This window comes from Erythranthe guttata, chromosome 13 (assembly GCF_056151865.1).
Source record: "Erythranthe guttata isolate IM_541 chromosome 13, IM_541, whole genome shotgun sequence".
NCBI lineage: Eukaryota > Viridiplantae > Streptophyta > Magnoliopsida > Lamiales > Phrymaceae > Erythranthe > Erythranthe guttata.
The window spans coordinates 9,841,735-9,860,899 of NC_142545.1; the positions used below are offsets into that span (position 1 = coordinate 9,841,735).

The 19,165-nt window shown below is 32.7% G+C and overlaps 2 protein-coding genes and 1 non-coding gene across 3 annotated transcripts; 2 read left to right on the plus strand and 1 right to left on the minus strand.

Moving 5' to 3' along the window:
• The first annotated feature begins 6,642 nt into the window (after positions 1-6,642).
• LOC148765842 (small nucleolar RNA Z43) lies at positions 6,643-6,737 on the plus strand. Its single transcript, XR_016029447.1, has one exon. It is a non-coding gene; the product is annotated as a small nucleolar RNA Z43 (small nucleolar RNA).
• A 1,159-nt stretch (positions 6,738-7,896) lies between these two features.
• Positions 7,897-8,355, minus strand: LOC148765843 (uncharacterized). The gene has a single exon (XM_088812372.1). The coding sequence runs from the start codon at positions 8,353-8,355 to the stop codon at positions 7,897-7,899; it is 459 nt and encodes a 152-aa protein (XP_088668498.1).
• A 6,475-nt stretch (positions 8,356-14,830) lies between these two features.
• Positions 14,831-17,590, plus strand: LOC105963515 (cytochrome P450 736A117). Its single transcript, XM_012987920.2, has 2 exons — positions 14,831-15,853; positions 16,882-17,590. The coding sequence occupies exons 1-2, from the start codon at positions 14,963-14,965 to the stop codon at positions 17,506-17,508; spliced, it is 1,518 nt and encodes a 505-aa protein (XP_012843374.2). The 5' UTR covers positions 14,831-14,962; the 3' UTR covers positions 17,509-17,590.
• The last annotated feature ends 1,575 nt before the right edge of the window (positions 17,591-19,165 follow it).

Below are 19,165 nucleotides of genomic sequence, written 5' to 3' on the forward strand. Positions count from 1 at the left end.
TTTGGGTAATTTTACGGTTAAAAGTTGCTATCATAACATTATGAGTCGCCATAGTTTGCGGGTTGGAGAAGGCTTGGTCGGCTCAAACAGTGGATCGCACTCTTACAACTGGAAATGGTTTTGGAAACTTGACGTGCCACCAAAAATTCGGGTATTCTTATGGAGAGCATGCATGGAAGCTTTACCGTGTAAAGTTGAATTGTTTCGGCGGAGGATTGTCTCGGACCCGTTGTGCGATATTTGTGGAATAGAATCCGATTCCTTGCCGCATATTTTCTTTCACTGTCATGGAGTTAGGCAGGTGTGGGAACATTTACCAATTTCTCTACCCACTAGAGACATGAATCCCTCGGTTTGGAGCTGGGTGAGCAGATTGGCCCGAGAGCTTTCCGTAGAACAGTTTCACCTGGCTGCAGTGGTTCTCTGGAGTATTTGGGATCGCCGGAATAAGCTGCTGCATGGTGATGAATATCGGGCATTTGGGGAAATTGTGGGATGGAGCAGCACGTACATGGAATCATATCGTGGAGCTCGTTTGAGTCGTAGCATCGTCGACAAGCGGTCCCATGCCATCTTGTGGTCTCCGCCACCAATAGGGGTGATTAAAATTAACGTTGATGCAGCTTTTCCGCAAGGTAATGATCACTATTACACATCTATGGTTGCTAGAGATTCACAAGGTCAAAGTGTGTGGTGGCAGAATTTTCGGCATCTTGGCCGCGTGTTACCTGCCGAGGGGGAAGCTCGGGCTGTTTTGCAAGCTACTATTATGGCGTTAAGTTTAGGATGGCCTGACATTATTATTGAGGGTGATTGTCTCCCAGTGATCGATGCGCTTAATGGCCGAGGATCTTCACTTACTTCATTCGGCGCTATTATTGAGGCGGTTTTAGCTCGCACTTGTCTCTTCTCTTCTATTTCCTTTTCTTTTGTAAGGCGTGATGCCAATAAACTAGCTCACGAAATTGCTTCGCGTGAGTATTTGGATTCATTGGAAGGTGTAACCCTCCCTCCGTTTCTGGCCATGAGTGCCTAATATAATTATGTTTTTCGCGTCAAAAAAATTTGTATTGTCCGAATAATTTTCTTGACAGCATAAATCTTTATTTTTTATTTATTAGTTTGTTTGTATACAAGCACTAATTATTTAAGGGATGTGATAAATGTCGTTCGAGCTTTAATAACATCGTTTCGACCATAAACGTGATTTTGATCATTTTTAATTTCAAATTTTGCAAAACCCGAAAAATATAATTTGTAGTATTCTGAGTTAGTTTTCTAATCCAACTTGAATCACCAAAATTGGATGTCGGATGAGAAATATATATGAATCAATGGATACTGCCCACAACTTTGATGTATTGAGGTATCTAAAATTCAAAATTTGACTCATTCATGCATAAATTTGTCACACGATATCCAATCTAGCGGATTTAAGTTGGTTTAGAAAGCTAACCCAAAGAACTACAGTTTTCGTGTTTCGAATATTGCCAAAATCAAAATAGAAATATGTCAAAATTAGGTTCGAAATCAAAACGACATTAGTAAAATTGAAACGACATTTAACATTTTAGATTATTTAATCATACTTAATTTTGCATTATTGTTTTTTTTCGTGATATTTATATATCTAACAATGGTTTATTTGTAGTTAATGATTTCTGGATATGGATGTCGTGATGTTTACGCTATTGCACTTTCGACATAAACTTTACATTCACCACCTAATTGCAGTCACGTTTCGTTTTTTCCACTTTCATTTCCATCATTATGTGGTTTCGTAATCGGTTTGATTAAATTATTTTTTATCTATATTTAACTGTATAATGTATATTATATGATATGTAATATATAATATATATTTTTAGATGTGATCATGTGACATTCATACATTGGTGGTTTTGGATTATGTTTTGCATAAATGGGCAATGTTTGAATCGTTTGGGGGCTTATTTTCATTTCATTTTGAAGAATGTTTATAAATTTATTTTCATTGTTTTGAGTTATGTATTTATCGAAATATATCATCATAGTTTACACATATTCTATTTGTTTATTCAACATATTTAACTACTCTTCAATTTATATTTCCCTTCTCATTTTCTATAGTTTATTGATGATAAATTTGAAATTCACTACTATGTATTTCCTGTTCTAAATTCTCTCAACCAATTGAAAGAAGTTTTGTCAAAATGATGTTAATTATAACTTATAGAAATTTCATCCTACGTGGCAAAACATATTTTCACTCTATAATATGATGGGGTCCTCACAAATAAGCCCATCAATGAGTACTTATTCATAAGACCGGCAATTGAGCCGGGCCTAACCGAAGCCCGATGGCTCGGCCCGATTATATTTGAACCGAGCCTACTTTTTAGTGAGCCGGGCCGAGTTTGAGCAATTTAACTAAACCCGATTTATTTATGAGCCGAGTTTGAGCCTACTATAGCTCAACCCGAATAAGGCCCGACCGATTAGGATAATAATAAAATATATAATATATTTATTATTTTAATACTATGACTCAACATACAAGTTATGACCGTATAAGATTATTTGATTTTACGAAGAAAAAAGTCAAAATAAAAGGAATTAAGTAGTGACGGTGATAATAAGTTAAATATGAACCAAATGCAACATATCACCGAGATCTGAGAATATAAAATGTTTCCAATAATAAGAGTTACTAATCTTTTTTTACTTCTTTCGGTTTTATTTTCAAGTTTTTCCAATAACTTTCAAAGATCGTTTAGGTTTTTTTTAATAGCTTCAATGGAGGTAAATCTTGTTCATCACTTATTTTTATACAAAAATATACTCAGTACAATTATATAGTAATGGGGCCCGATATAAACCCGAAACCCGAAAAAATACATGAGCCGAGCTTGAGCCTATTCTAATGAGGCACGATGACATGTGAGCTTGAGCCTATAGTGACGAAGCTCGATGTTATGTGAGCTTGAGCCGACCGAAGCTCGGCTCACATGGCCGATTGCCAGCCCTACTTATTCATAAAAAGATCCAAACAAAAAACTTCTTTGCAAATAAGTTCACACATGGTCCACATTTTTGTAAAAACAGTAAAATAGCCTCTCATACTTTAATATGCTCCAATTTCATCCTTAATTTAATTTAACCTCAATTTGACCCCAAATTTCACAAATTATTCAATTTTTTTCAAAAAAAAAAAAAAATTGCCGCCGGTTTCCAGCATTAACTTTTCGATTTTTTTTTTCATCCAGATTTTTCGCCGGTTCCCGGCGTTGACTTTTTTTACTTCTTTTTGTAGTATTTTTTTTCTTCGTTTAAATAGCAATATTGTTGTGATTGACAGTAATATTAACTATATTATTGTTAAACACAGTAAATTTAACCAAACTACAGTTTAACACATCAATATTGCTATATTAATCTCTAGCACAGTAATATTAAAACAACAAAACTCATTATTATTGTGTAATAGAGTAATATTACTATGTTGACTGTCCAACAAATGCAAAGATAATAAAAAGCCAAAAGAATTAATATTACTGTGAATGACATTAATATTACTATAACAACAGTAATATTACCGTCAACCACAGTAATATTACAATAATAGACAGTAATATTATTACGTTACTCCGTGAATAACTCAAACAAACAAAAAAAATCCAAACAAAATAATAATATTGATGTGGTTGACAGCAATATTACTATAACAACATTAATATTACCGTCAACCACAGTAATATTATTGTGTTTACAGTAATATTACAATAATAGACAGTAATATTATTACGTTACTCCGTGAATAACTCAAACAAAACAAAAAACCCAAAAAAATAATAATATTGATGTTGTTGACAGTAATATTGTGTTTACAATTATTTTACTGTCAATGACACTAATATAATTACGTTGACTTGTCAGCAAAATAAAAATAAATAACAAAAAATAAAAAAATAATAATATTACGTTAATTTACTATCAACGTCAGAACAATTACATAAATGTATTGTCAACGACAGTACAATTATGTTAATTAACTGTCATTGACAGTATAATTACGTTAATTTATTGTTAGTGATAGCACAATTACGGTCAACGTTTAGCGGTGGACGTAAAAAAAAAAAAAAAAAGTCAACGCCGGAGACTGGCGAAAAAATCCGGAAGAAAAAAAATATCGAAAAGTGAACGCCGGAATCTGGCTGCTAAAAATCTTTTTGTGAAAAAAAAAAGTCAAAATTAAATTTTTGTGGTCAAAATTGGATTTTTGTAGACAAAATTGATTAAATTGGGGTTACAATTAAGAATTGGGTATAAAGGGTTGGGGGTAATATTGTCATATACATGAATGTTTCCTTTATTTATAATAAACTAGCATTTTTCCCCGTGCGATGCACGGGATATTATCTAAAGAGTAAAAAAAAAACAATTTAATACATAATAAGAAAATATAGTACACTAATATAGTAAAATTTTATAATGTAGTATTATTCATATTTTATATAACATTAGTTTTTTTAAATCTTACATATTAAGATTTATAATCCAAATAAATAGACTAAGATTTAACAAATCGAATTTCTACCTTTATCTCTTAAGATTTGAGATATATTGATGAAAAATAGGAGATTAATAATTGAATTTAATAATGTAGTATTATTCATATTTTATATAATATTAGTTTTTTTAAATCTTACATATTAAAATTTATAATCCAAATAAATAGACTAAGATTTAACAAATTGAATTTCTAGCTTTATCTCTTAAGATTTGAGATATATTGATGAAAAATAGGAGATTAATAATTGTTGAAAATTATAATTAAAAAATTAGTAGAGAAAAAATATTAAAAATAAATAATTACATAGGTTAGTTTTAATTGGGATAATTGTTAAATATTATAGTTAGAAATTAGTAGATTATAGTTAAAAATTAATAGAGAAAAAATATTAAAAATAAATAATTACATAAGTACCAATAAGGTAGGATTCGGGTTAGTTTTAATTTTGATAATTGTTAAAAATTATAGTTATAAATTAGTAGAGAGAAAAAAATTAAAAATAAATAATTACAGAAATACCATTAGGGTTTTTTAGGGTTGCCCAGCGTTTCTTTCTTTTATATATAAGATATTAAAGGGATATGTTTATTGCTGAAAAAAATATAGCCACAAAACCTAGAATAATAAACATGCTTGGTTGGGGATTATGCACAAAAACCCCTAATATGATATCATTACCATGTAATATTCATTTTTTAATTCTTTTCACATCCCATTTCATTTATTACCCATTTAGGTGCCAACATTTTAAAGAATTATGTCCATTTATATTGTAGTTATAGAAACTCTTTACTTTTATTTACTAATTATTTCTTCCGGTTTTTCGATCTAAATTTCTTTCCTTTTTTCTTTTTTTTTTCTTCCAGATTTTTATTTATTTTAAAACAAGTTTTAATTCAATAACTTTCTTTTGCCATTCGTGTATTGTTAGTTATATATAGAAACTTATAAATATTTGTTTTTTAAGAAAAAAATAGATATCAACTCATATGTGAGAAATGAGGATAAAATCAAATCAAATCATTTATGATATTGTAGAAATGATAACTAATTTTTGTTAGCAAGAATTATGAAAACAATTATTTATAGGGTTCTACTCATGCATCTTAATTAATTGATGATAAATTATATATTAAATGATGAATTTATCATAGTTTTTTTCGCAATTGACCATAGCAAGCAAATGTACCAGCAAATTCATTTCACACAAAAAAAAAAAAAGAAAAAAAAAACAACCATCCAATTTCCTTTTTAATGTTTATGATTTGCTTATTATCTTTAAAAATTAATATTTTTTTTTCTCCATCAACACACCTATAAAAATCTCCTACCACCTCATTCATTCACATTACGTCTCAGTTTATGTTTCTTTTTATCTTTCATTTTTTTTTTCGTTCTTTATACCCATAGTTATATTCATGTAAATTTTTTTGGGTTAATAGCATTTCGCCACCTAGACTTTGCCCGTTTTTGCACTTTACCACCTTAACTAAAAAAAGTTGCAAGGGCACACCCAAACTCACTTTTTTTACGCACATAACCACCTACGTGGAATATTCCGGCGAATCTTCTCATTTTCCGGCGCACGCGCGATGCACATGCGTAATGGAAGGATTTTTTGGTCATTTCACCTCAAAATTTTTGTGGGGCCTGTTTTTTTTCTCTCTCTCTCTCTCCCTTTCTCTCTTTCTCTCTCTCTCTCTCCCTTTCTCTCTCTCTTTCTTTCTCGGACACCCACACATATACAGACATCCCCATCATCAGCTCTCAGCGCCGCCGTCCAATAAACACACACACACACAATCAAACACATATTGAAGAATCAATCTGCATCTCTCTATGAATTCCTTCTCTACTCAATTAATTTTGATTTTTTTTTAAATAAAAAAACCCTAGCTTCTTCATCAGCGCCTCTCTATCCCCACAGCTCAGATCTCTACTCATCTCGCCTTCTTCAAACAGCACACACAAACACGCACCCCAGCGTGAAGAGTTTGCTTCTACATAAATCCATTCCTTTGATTTAATTTTGATTTTTTTGATTTCGATTCAGATTTTCTGTGTGTATATATATATGTGTAAGTATATATGAGCAATGAAGACTAGTAATTGGTCTCGTTCGTCGTAACGGCATTCCAATGCCTTGCCGACTATCCTGTTATATCACCACCCATAAACTGAGCTCATAGGTAATTCACTTCAATTTTTTTTGTATGTATATATATGTATATATTTATATTTTATATAATTTTTTTTCTGGATTTTTTCGTTGGCCAATGATTTTAAAAAAATTAGACAAGCATATGTCTGAATTACCACATGTGGATCAACCACATGATTTTATACTTTCACAGTTCCCATCACAGCATTGATTCTTGACAAAAACACAAAGAAAGAAGAGAAGCAGAAGATGATGATGGGGCATGTTTGTATGTGTGTGGGTGTGCGTGAAAGAGAGAGAGAATAAGAAAGAGAAGAAGAAAGAGCAAAAAGAGGGCCCACAAATTTTTTAAGGTGAAATAACAAAAAAAACCCCTCCATTAAGCATGTGTATTGCACGTGCATTGGAAAATCAGAAGATTCGCCGGAATATTCCTCCTAGGTGGTTATGTGCGTCAAAAAAGTGAGTTTGGGTGTGCCCGTGTAACTTTTTTTAGTTAAGATGGTAAAGTGCGAAAACGAGCAAAGTTCAGGTGGCGAAATGCTATTAACCCAATTTTTTTACCAGATTTTAAATGATGCAGGTATAAAGCATTATCGTGGACGAAATAAAAGTACTTTATAATGTTCTTTATACCTCTGTGCATCGCACGAGTAAACAAACTTTTATAATGGTAAATCAGTAATGGTCATTTTTTATGTTATTGTTTGGTGAATTATATTTATATCTAATTTAATTACTTTGATAAACATGAAATCCATTTAAATTTGAATAAATAATTTTAAAATTTTTATATTGTTGCCACCATATACAAGATCTACAAGAAAAGGTGAAAGGAGATTTATTATGGAAAAAAAAAAATTCATTTTTTAAGTTATTGTTTCGTGAATTTTGTTGAACTACTTGAATTAATTTCTTAGACTAAACTCAGTTAAATTTGAATAATTCGTTTTCAAAATTAATAATTTGTTACTACAACTAGATATGAGATTTTAAAAATGGGTGAACGAAATATAATAATTGTTTAATAATATTTTTTATTTTTTAAATTATCGTTTGGTGAATTATATGGGTTGAACTATTTTAGTACTAATCTAAAACCAATTTAAATTTAGGTATATAAATTCTATAATACCTATTTTGTTTTTTCCTTTTTTTTTTATGGAAAATAACATTATATTAACTAAGAAGCAAACTCTAGGGGGAGAGAAGATTCCTCACAACCCAATAGTTCAATGTTATTAATTAAATCATGAGCCAACTTATTACCCGAGCGCTTAACGAAAGAAAATGAACAATAAATAAGAGAACTCAGAATAAGAAAACATTCATCCATCAGTGCCCCAAATGATGAGGTTGATGGCTCGCCTTGCCGGAGTGATTCGATAATCGTCAGATTATCTCCTTCAATCATGATCGAACTCCATTGTTTTTCTTGAGCAACATGCATAGCATGAAGAACCGCATATGTCTCTCCATCGACTACATTTGGTATGCCTTTCATCTTCTTCACTTTCCACCATATGCACGAACCCCGATGGTCTCTTGCCATCATCGAAACACCGTAATAATCCTTATTCGGTGGGAATGCAACATCTACATTAATCTTGATGACACCTGGTATGGGCAGGTTCCAAGTCATTACGTTGTTTGATTGACGATTTCTTTCGTCCAAAATTTTCGCTTGACTATACCCGTCGAGAAATGTTGTGCTCCAACTTATTGTCTCCCCGATCGGAACCCCGGCCCCCGTTGTCCGTGTAACTCATGATTCCGATTGTCCCAGAGCTTCCACATTATAACCACAACATAGAGGGACAACTCAGACGATAGAGATTTTCGAAGAAATTAATTCAACCCAACTCCACATAACCCAACCTATTTTGTTACTACCACTAGATAAAAGACGTAAAAATGGGTAGACAAAATTTTGTCATAGTAAAATGATAGTTATTATTTTGTAAGTTATTGTTTGGTGAATTAAATCTATTTGAACTACTTTGGCTACTTAAACTCATTTATAATTTTGGTAACTAATTTTTAAAATACATATTTCCTTACAACAAGAAGAAATAAGATTTCAAATTGAGAAACGAAATTTTATAATGATAAAATAATTATTTTATTTTTTTAAGTTCACTACAAGAAAATGTAAAATAGGCAACGATTTCTTTATCGACGAAATTAATTTTGTTGCCAATAGTTATATTTTAGCAACGAAATATAGTATTTGTGCATAAAGATTATCGTTTTTGTAACAAGATGTTTTTGTTGCCTTTGAATCTCTTAGGCAACGAAATATATTGTTGCGAATAGTATCATATATATTTCGCAACGAATTTAATGAAAGACAACAACTTTGTTTGTTGCAAACAAGTATTTCTTTTTGCTACGATATAAAATTGTCGTAAATACATTTACAAAAGCAACAAATTTATTTTGTCACCAATAAGTGACGAAAGACGACAATTTGTTTTGTTGGAAATGCTCCACGAGATTTGGCAACAAAATATAATCGTTGCCAATTTAAAAACCAACTTTTTTTTCTTGATTTAATTTTAAGTAATGTTATTAAATCGATATATATATATATTTTTCGTTATGACTCAATATTTATTTATTTATATAATTTAATTTGATATTATTTATATAACTTTTTTAATCATTTTACCTTGTCTATTTAGTTTTTATAAAGTTATTTGAAGTCTATTTACACAAATATGATGTTGCCCAAGTGGTTGAAGGGTTCTCTAAACTGAAATCAACTAGGGTTCAAATCCTTCGGTTGTCATGGTGCCATATATTTGACATTTATCATGTTGGTCCCCTTGGACCAGCCCCGAGTTCGACCCAACAAACTGATTCTGAATAGGTTGGTGGTCCAAAGGTCAAAGGCCGGGGTGGTCCGAGGGTCGGGTCCACGGATGTGGGTCGAATCGGACGGATGTGGGTCGGGTCGGGCTCCAATACAAAAGAGAACCATTAATTTACATATCTCTTTTGCAACGAAATAAATTCGTTGTGCATACATATATTTTTGCAATGAATAAATCCGTTGCGTATACTAAATACATCGGCGACGAAATAAATTTGTTGTGTAAATGTATTGGCAACGAATTATAGTTGGCAACGGAACAAATTCGTTCTAGATTATAAAGGTATTTGCAACGATATATTTTGGGTGACGAAACAGATTCGTTGGCTATAATAGTGTATACACAACGAATTTTGATTTTTGTTGCCATGAACTTTTAGTAATGAGGCTTTGACAACGAACATGGCAACAACAAAAAATTGTTGTGAATTGTATTGCCAACGAAATTTTACCCTTTCAACAACAAAATATTTCGTTGTGAAATATAAAATTTCTTGTAGTGGTTATTGTTTTATGAATTATGTGTGTTGTTATGATCTTTTTATACTTTTACTTTCATACTAAACAATCAAGCTATTCATTGTGTTGGTTTTACCCACCAACCAACCTATTTTCGATCCATATTTTTTTGTGGTTGATCAACCATCAACCAATCCATTAAAGATGGGTCGATAATGCCAACCAACCCATGATAGTATGGTCGGTTGTTAGTTTGTAATATGCTAAAAAGTTGGTTCGTTGGGTATTATCGGCCAACCAACTTCATTTATTTATTATTAGTAGTAGTATTTCTTCTTATTTCAAGTTTCTGCTTTAAATTTTATATTTTTTTCTCACTAAGTTAATAATCTTTCTTTAAAAAAAACGCCGGACATTTTATTGATTAAATTGATATTGTTGACATTTTTTTTGTCAGACGAATAATATATGAAATTTATATTTTTATTGTAACGTTATTTAAGATTTAATTTATTGGGTTAGTCATTGATACAAGTTTTTTTTTCCTTTTCATTCTGAGCGTGGCAGTTGGAAAATGTGGGCTTGAGTACAATTTGAATGATCAGTTCATCCTAAATCAGAAACAAAGAAACGTGGAAACCTTTAAGGCGAGACTAGTGACGAAGGGGTTTACTTAGAAAGAAGGGATCTATTATGAGGAGAATTTTTTCGCGAGTAGCCATGCTTAAGTTTATATGCATTTTGCTCTCAATAGTCGACCATTTCAATTATATTATGAAATATGGCAGATGGACGTCAAGACAACTTTTCTACATGGAAGTCTTGAAGAGCCCATCTATATGGTGCAACCCGATGGTTTTGTGGCCAAATACCAAGAACACATGGTATGCAAGCTCAAGAAGTCCATCTATAGACTTAATCAAGCATCGAGATCATGGAACATCCGTTTTGATCAAGCAATCAAATATTTTTGGCTTTGATCAATGTTTGGATGAACCATGTGTGTACAAAAGGTGCAACGGAAACGTAGTGGTATTTTAGTATTATACGTAGATGACATACTTCTTATAGGAAATGATGTGGGAGTATTATCATCAGTTAGGGTTTGGCTATCGAGTCAATTTGATATGAAAGACTTGGGTGAAGCTGCATATATTCTTGGGATCAAGCTATTGCGAGATCGCAAGAATAAGATGCTAGGGATTTCACGTGCAAGTTATATCGACACAGTCCTCGCCCGATTTAGCATGCAAGAATCCAAGAAAGGTTCATTGCCTTTCAGACACGGAGTCTCATTATCTAAGGATCAATGTACTAAGACATCCATTTAGATACAAAGAATGAGGACGATTCCTTATGCTTCGGCAGTAGGAAGTCTCGTGCACGCTGTGTTATGAACTAGAATGGATATCTGATGTGCCGTGGGCATAGTGAGCCGATATCAGTCTAATCTGTGAGAAGAGTATTGGACCGCAGTAAAACACATTCTCAAGTATCTTTGGAGGACTAGAGATTAAATATTTCAGACCCAATATAATGACAATATAAAATGGGAATTAATACTAATTAATTCATAAATAGAAAGAGAAAAAAACAGAATTGAAGTATACTTTTGATCTCTTGGAGCTATGGATCCCATGATGGTTGTTTATGCATTGTCCCAAGGAACTCGGGCCAATTTTTCTTCAACTTGAGCAACAAATAATCCGAGTAGCTTTCTTAAGACTGGACAATAAATAATTAGCGAGAAAACAGAGGATATTTCTATAGATACAAACCAAAAATTTCTTTAAATGCTTTGATGATACAACATAAGTAAAAAGAAAGTTTTCTACTAAGGCTTGATTACCTCTTTAACACGTATGCATCGCCTTTGTCCATCTTCCAAGCATTCTCATCTTTAGCGAGTCCTGAATGCAAATTTTCGTTTTGAAGTTTTGAAGTTTTATTTAATTAAAACTAATGAGGGACTAAACATAGAATAACAGTGTAATTTGGAACATTTTGTTGAGAAATTAGACTTTCAGTTACAATCATATATGGGACAAATTATGAGTGTGGAATTGTGAGATGACTTGATACTACTACGATGAATTTATCTCTATTTTTCTGCTTGTACGAATTATGTTTATTATTTGTATTTAATGAGACAACTAAGTTGCAAGAGTGGGATAAAAAAATATTTTTCATATGATTTAATGATATTAATGGTGAGTGAAGATGCCATTTAGTGAAACTGAAGGACGGAATTAACAACGGAATGCCAAACGTTCAATAAGATTTTTTCTTTTTTGTTTTTTTTTTTTTTTTTTTTGAGTAATCTTTTTTGTTACAAATAGGTGTAACTATTATTACTTATTAATAGCGTAAATTCCACTTTCACCCTTTGTACTTTCGTTCGATATCACTTTATCCCTTTCTACTCTCAATTGTAGGGCTGGAAAAAAAATACCGATTACCATATACCATGGTATACCAACCAAAGATTACCGAAAAATTACCGAAAGAACGGTTACCATTATCTACGGTACGGTATTAGTACCGTACCATTACAATATGGTACGGTATTGGTATTGTATTTCTAATACCACGGTAGTACCGTACCGTACCGCAATTTACATTTTAATCCGATTAATATGTTTTTTTCGATATTATTTTTTGTAATTCTATTTTGTTTACTTAGAATCTTATAAATGGCAACAATTATTTTTCCCTTAAGTTAGTGGTAGTGTATTGTTTTTTTTTTTTTTTCTACCAAGTTGAATTTTGCAATTGAACATATATGTTCTACTAAATTGTCTTTTATGTTCCCTATAACCAACTAATTTTATTATATATGATGTATGAATATTTTATTTTTTTACCTACATGTATGTATAGCATTGGTAAAGTATTTATTGTATGTAATAATTATTAAGTACAATCAAGTTGCTAACAAATACCTAGTTGTTCCATTAAACAACATTTATATTATTATGGCATATGTTCTTGTTTCAATGAAGCAAATTATGTTAATTATTCCGATTATACACCGGACATTCTTAGAAAATAAAATACAACTCATACAAGAGTAACTAGAACTATTTTCAATTGGGATATATATGTATATTTTTAACTCATTTGTTTTTTAATCTTTGATACATCACCAAATACGGTAGAGTACCACGTACCGATTGTACCGTACCGATTGTACCGTACCGAAAATAACGGTATACCGAACATTGGTATACCGAACTTTTTGGTACGATAACGGTATGAAATTTTTCAATACCGCAATGTACGGTAGGTACACGGTATTAAGCCAAATGTTTGGCAACCGTACCGAATCCACCCCTACTCAATTGCATCGATTGGCGCCTTGTACATTGGGTTGATATCATTTTACCATTTTCTATTCTCAATTGCATCTATTTGCCCCCTTGAACTTTGGATCGATATAACTTTACCCCCTCCTACTCTCAATTGCATCGATTTGCCCCCCAGTACTTGAAAAACTGTCTCAATGTGGCCCTCACCGTTAGTTTTCAGACATTTGACATTAACACTGTTTGATCTTAAGTCTGAAAATTACTAAAAATTCACCCATCCCAGTTTAAATAATTATTAAAAAAGTTAAAAAATAAAATAAAAATAAATAAAAAAACAAAAAATAAAATAATAAAAAAAATCAAGACAACGAGAAAACATAGTCCACCACGACGACAGCCACAATTTATTTTTTTATTTTTTTTAATTTTTTTAATAATTATTTAAATTGGGAGGGGTAGTTTTTTTTGTAATTTTCAAACTTAGACCAAACGGTGTTAAGGTCAAAGGTGTGAAAACTAACGGCGATAGCCATATTGAGACAATTTTTCAAGTACAGGAGGGCAAATCGATGCAATTGAGAGTAGAAGGGGGTAAAGTGATATCGAGCCAGAGTACAAGGGGGAAAATCGATGCAATTGAAAGTAAAATGGGGTAAAGTGATATCGAGTCGAAGTAAAAAGAGGGAAAGTGAAATTTACCCTTATTAATATTAATTGATTGTGAGGGAAATGACTTCTCTTCTTTCATCCCATTACATAGACATAGAGGTGCAAGTTAAAATGGAAATTTCAATTTATATTACGTTATTTTTTCTCCAAAAACAAAGTGTGCTTATTATGGTCCAAAAATTGTGAGAATCTTCAGTTAGCAGCTATTATGGTGATCCGTAAAATTCATTTTCAGCTAATACGGTGATCCGTAAAATTCATTTTAGTTTTTAAAGTTTTACCATGTTTGATTCTTTTATGCTTCAATTTGCCACTTCCGACGCTGATGCCTAAGATATTCTCAGTATTTTTAGTTACGAATATCATAGAACTTTATAGAGTTAATATATGGTTTTTTTTTTTTTTGAGTAAATTCAAGTCCATTACAAGGGGAAGTAGGGGAGGGGGGACTCGAACCCTAGACCGTTACCCTATTGGTAAAAGCTAGGTACCAACTCTCCTAATGAGGGTTGGTTTAGAGTTAATATATGCTATTTTACTTAAAGTTTATAACATTTTACTCATTTTACACTATTTTAAGTAATGAAAAGAAATTAAAAAAAAAAAAGGTAGTGAAAATAAATTAAAAAAAAAGTAATGAAAATAAAATAAAATAATAATCGAGTCTTGTATGCGATGAAATAATGGTTCCACCACTGCTGACGTAATAAAAATTATTGGTGAGTGAGTTTCAAGTTTCAACAAATTTCTTGTTGATATTAATGTAACATGCATTTATTATTCTACTTCCCAGTTCCCACTTCACTTTGTTAAAGCTAATATTCCCACTCCCTCCCTAGAACAATAAAAGATGCCATCTCCATTTCCCCTTCCAAATTCACACAATTTTCAGACACAAAATTAATGTTTTCCTACACCTTCGACGATCAAGAAAACCCATGGATGATGTTTCCAAAATTCTTCTCCTCCCATTGTTTCTTTTCACAATTTTCGTAAGCATAAAAAGAAAATGGCCTACCTCAGAAAAACCCATCAAGAATCTCCCGCCGTCGCCGCCGAAGCTTCCAGTAATCGGAAACCTTCACCAATTAGGGTTCCGCCCCCACAAAACCCTCCACTCTTTATCAAGAAAACATGGCCCCTTAATGCTTCTTCACCTGGGCAACGTCCCACTTCTCGTCGTTTCATCAGCTGATTCAGCTAAAGAAATACTGAAAACCCACGACCCAATTTTCTCCAACAGGCCCGAATCAAGCGTGGCGCGTGGTATCTACGACTGTAGAGACATCGCCTTTGCTCCCTACGGCGAGTACTGGAGGCATGTCAAAAGTATTTGCGTTAACCAGCTTCTGAGCAATCGAAAAGTTCAGTCTTTTCGGAGTGTTCGAGAGGAAGAGGTTTCTGTTATGTTGGAGAAGATCAGACAATCGTGTAACGAAAAACGCGTGATCGATTTGGGGGAGACGTTTGCTTCTCTTACGAATGATGTGATTTGTAGGGTGGCTTTGGGGAGAAAGTATAGTGATGGTGAAGGTGGGAGGAAGTTTAAGGATGTTTTGGAGAGGTTAGGGGTTTTGTTGGGTGGTTTCGATGTCGGGGAGTTCGTTCCTTGGCTTTTTTGGGTTAAATATGTTAATGGGATGAAGAGTCAAGTTCGGAGAATCGCTGAAGATCTCGATGAGTTTTTGGAGTTTGTGGTGAAGGAGCATTTGAATGGTGGTGGGATTCGCGGAGACGAGAAGGATTTTGTCGATGTTTTGCTCGACATTCGGAGGAACGAGGAGGGTGGATTTGGTCTCGATGATATCTCGATTAAAGCTCTTATCTTGGTAATGTTTGCATTGCTTTTTACAGTTCTTGAATTTAGTTCTTGATCAAGTAGAACAGAGTGCCTCTGTAGTTTGGTATGTCTCTGTTCTTGGACTTTTTATTATTGGAGCAAATTACGGCCACCCCTGAGGTAAGGTCAAATTACGAAAAAATCGGTCATGTTTGCGTAATTACAACCACCCTCTCAACTATGTGCGGTGTCAAATTTACCTAGGAGTGTTCATCCGGTCGGTAAACCAACCAAATCGAACCGAACGAAAATTCTGTACATGCCGATTACCAAACTGGTAATTCGGCTAAAATATAAAAATAAATTAAATTTTTTAATATTTTGAATAAAATTTTGGTAATTCGGTTATTTACCGAACCAAATGCTAAACATTATGAAAAATTGGCATACCGAATTGTCAGTACAATTTTACTGAATGAATGCCCCTAAATAGAGGGATTTTTTCGTAAGATAATACATAGTTGAGAGGGTGACTGTAATTATGCAAACATGAGAGGGTTTTTTCGTAGTTTGACCTTATCTCAGGGATGGCCGTAATTTGTTATTATTATTTTTTAGTTTCTTTCGTTTCTGTGTTTGTAGCAAATATGCAAACATGAGGGGTTTTTTCATAGTTTGACCTTACCTCAAGGAGTAGCCGTAATTTGACCTTATTATTATTTTTTAATTTCTTTCTTTTCTGTGTTTGTAGCAAATGCAATATAGTAACCTCGATAAATTAATAAACTTGCTTAAATAATAATTTCTTTTGGTACCGAGTCGGCAAAAATGTACTGAAGTATTAACTCGATAATTTGATATTTCGCTAAATTAATAGAATTTTGCTAGTCCCGATTGTATTAATATATAGAGGTTTAACTGTAATTAGACACTTGGAATAAGAGGTTCTACTTATAGACTCAACTAAAATATTCATGCTTTTTGTTAGAGAGACTGCAAATTGAAGTGGAAAATGCTTCAATTTGAAGTATTCTACTTCATCAAAATGATCGCTATTTTAATAATAATCTATTACAGGATATGTTTGCAGCTGGAACCGACACAACATACACACTCATAGAGTGGACGTTATCCGAGCTCATAAGGCACAAAAACACCATGGCGAAACTGAAGCACGAACTGAAAAACATAGCGGGGACCGCTTCAACCATAACCGAAGACAATTTACACAAATGCCACTACTTGAAGGCCGTTGTAAAAGAAACCCTAAGACTACACCCTCCACTCCCATTACTCGTTCCTCGAGAGTCAACCGAAGATGTCAAACTACTAAGTTACGATATTTCGAAAGGCACACGAGTGGTTATAAACGTGTGGGCTATTGGAAGAGATCCTATTTTGTGGGAAAATCCGGAGAAATTTTATCCGGAGAGATTCTTACGTAACAATAATTTGAATTCGGTGGATTTCTTTAGAGGGCAGTTCGAGTTGATTCCGTTTGGAGGGGGGCGAAGGGGTTGCCCTGGGGGTGCATTTGCCATGGGAATCGTGGAGCTTGTTCTCGCGAATGTTGTTTTAAATTTCGAATTTGAATTGCCAGGTGGCGTTAGAAGAGAAGATTTGGATATGTGTGAAGGTGATGGACTTACTATTCATAGAAAATTCCCTCTTAAGGTTGTTGCTAGTTGTGAATCTCTACCTTAAATCTGCTACCTTATAATGTAATTTAATTTAACATCTGATACAAATTTTATTAATAATTAAATGTTCTGGATTATTCTACAAACTCCGTATTTCGCTGTTTGTTGTTTTGTAAGACTTTTTCACTTTGGGATCGAGTGTTTCCCGTATTATTGATGTAACAAGCTATTTTCTGGCTTTTTTTTCTAATCGAACCGGATCTAGAAAAAGTAGATTGGTTCTTTTTCAAATTCAAATTTTATTATGATAGATATCATAAGTTGAGTTAGACTTGAGTCGTGTTTGATAGGATTCTTTGCTTAATGCGGAGAGCTACATCAATATTAGAATGGCTACGAGCGGTGTTTGAATGGTGAATGATAACTAATGATTCATAATAGGGTAAATTACAAACACCCCCCTGAGGTATGATGAAATTACAAAAACCCCCCTCTTGTTTGGATAATTACATCTACCCCCTCAACTATGATTTTTTCTTAGACCTCCACCTTTATGGTGCCAAATTCAACATAGTCATCTAGATTTCGTGAAATGTGCTCTAGTTTGTACTCGTTTTGCGTAAAAAATACAGTTTCCGATGCACCACAAACTGATATACACTAGCTAAAAATCACATATTATGATCATCTTGCTTCATAATGTAGAGTTTGAATGGGATAAACGGGTACAAAAGTGATAATATTACATATAATCTCGAAAATTCCACTAAATTTGAGGAGTTGAGGGGGATGGTTGTAATTATCCAAACAAGAGGGGTGTTTTTGTAATTTGACCATACCCCAGGGGGGTGTTTGTAATTTACCCTTAATAATATCATTTTTCTATTTTATTAATTGTTGAACAAATAAGTTTGTTCAACACCCGCTTGAGCTAAAACTAAACTACGAAAAAACCTTCCTCGTTTTCGTAATTACTTTTACTTCTTGAGGTATTGTTGGTCTAATATTTCTCTCTCTAGAGCAACTCCAACGGAGATGTATTAAAATGAAGCATCAAACACTCAATTGATGCTTGAGATAATACTTTGATACTTTTGCTCCAACACATAGGCATTAAATAAATTATTATCCATTTTCCATTGAAAATTTATTTTATTTTTCCGTTGAATTTGCTAGAGCTATTTTTAAGGAATATTTGGTTCCACTCTTTTTTGGGTGCATTGCACCTCTAGGAGATTGAGTATCAAATTAACTACCACTTTAATGCCTCCATTGGAGTGAAATATTTTCACTTTAGGGAATCAAGATGGTAGTTTTGTAATTTAATACTCCATTTGGTTCTCTGAAGTTGCTCTTACGACATTAATAATAACATAATTATTTGGATTTGAAGAATATGCATAAAAACCATCTAATTTTCATATAGGGGTCAAATGGGGAATTAAATGGTATAACTTCTATTTTGATACTCCAAAACTTAAATTTTCATCTTTAATGGATAAATTAATTTGATAATTATTTTGATATTCAACTTCCGGAGATGTAAAAACACATCCCGGAAAAAGAGTATCAAAACATTAACTATCATGAATTGGCAAGTGTCACTTTTAAACATATTTAAAATTTGATGATCTATTTAATGCCTGCAATTGGAGTAAATGGGTATAAAAAATGAGCATCAAATTAATATTTGATGATCCATTTTAGTTTTTTTTTTTCTT

Coding starts and splice junctions, on each gene's coding strand:
- LOC148765843 (XM_088812372.1), bottom strand. CDS start 8,355: ATGACTTGGAACCTGCCCATACCAGGTGTCATCAAGATTAATGTAGAT.
- LOC105963515 (XM_012987920.2), top strand. CDS start 14,963: ATGGATGATGTTTCCAAAATTCTTCTCCTCCCATTGTTTCTTTTCACA. Junction 15,854..16,881: donor CGATTAAAGCTCTTATCTTG/GTAATGTTTGCA, acceptor AATCTATTACAG/GATATGTTTGCAGCTGGAAC.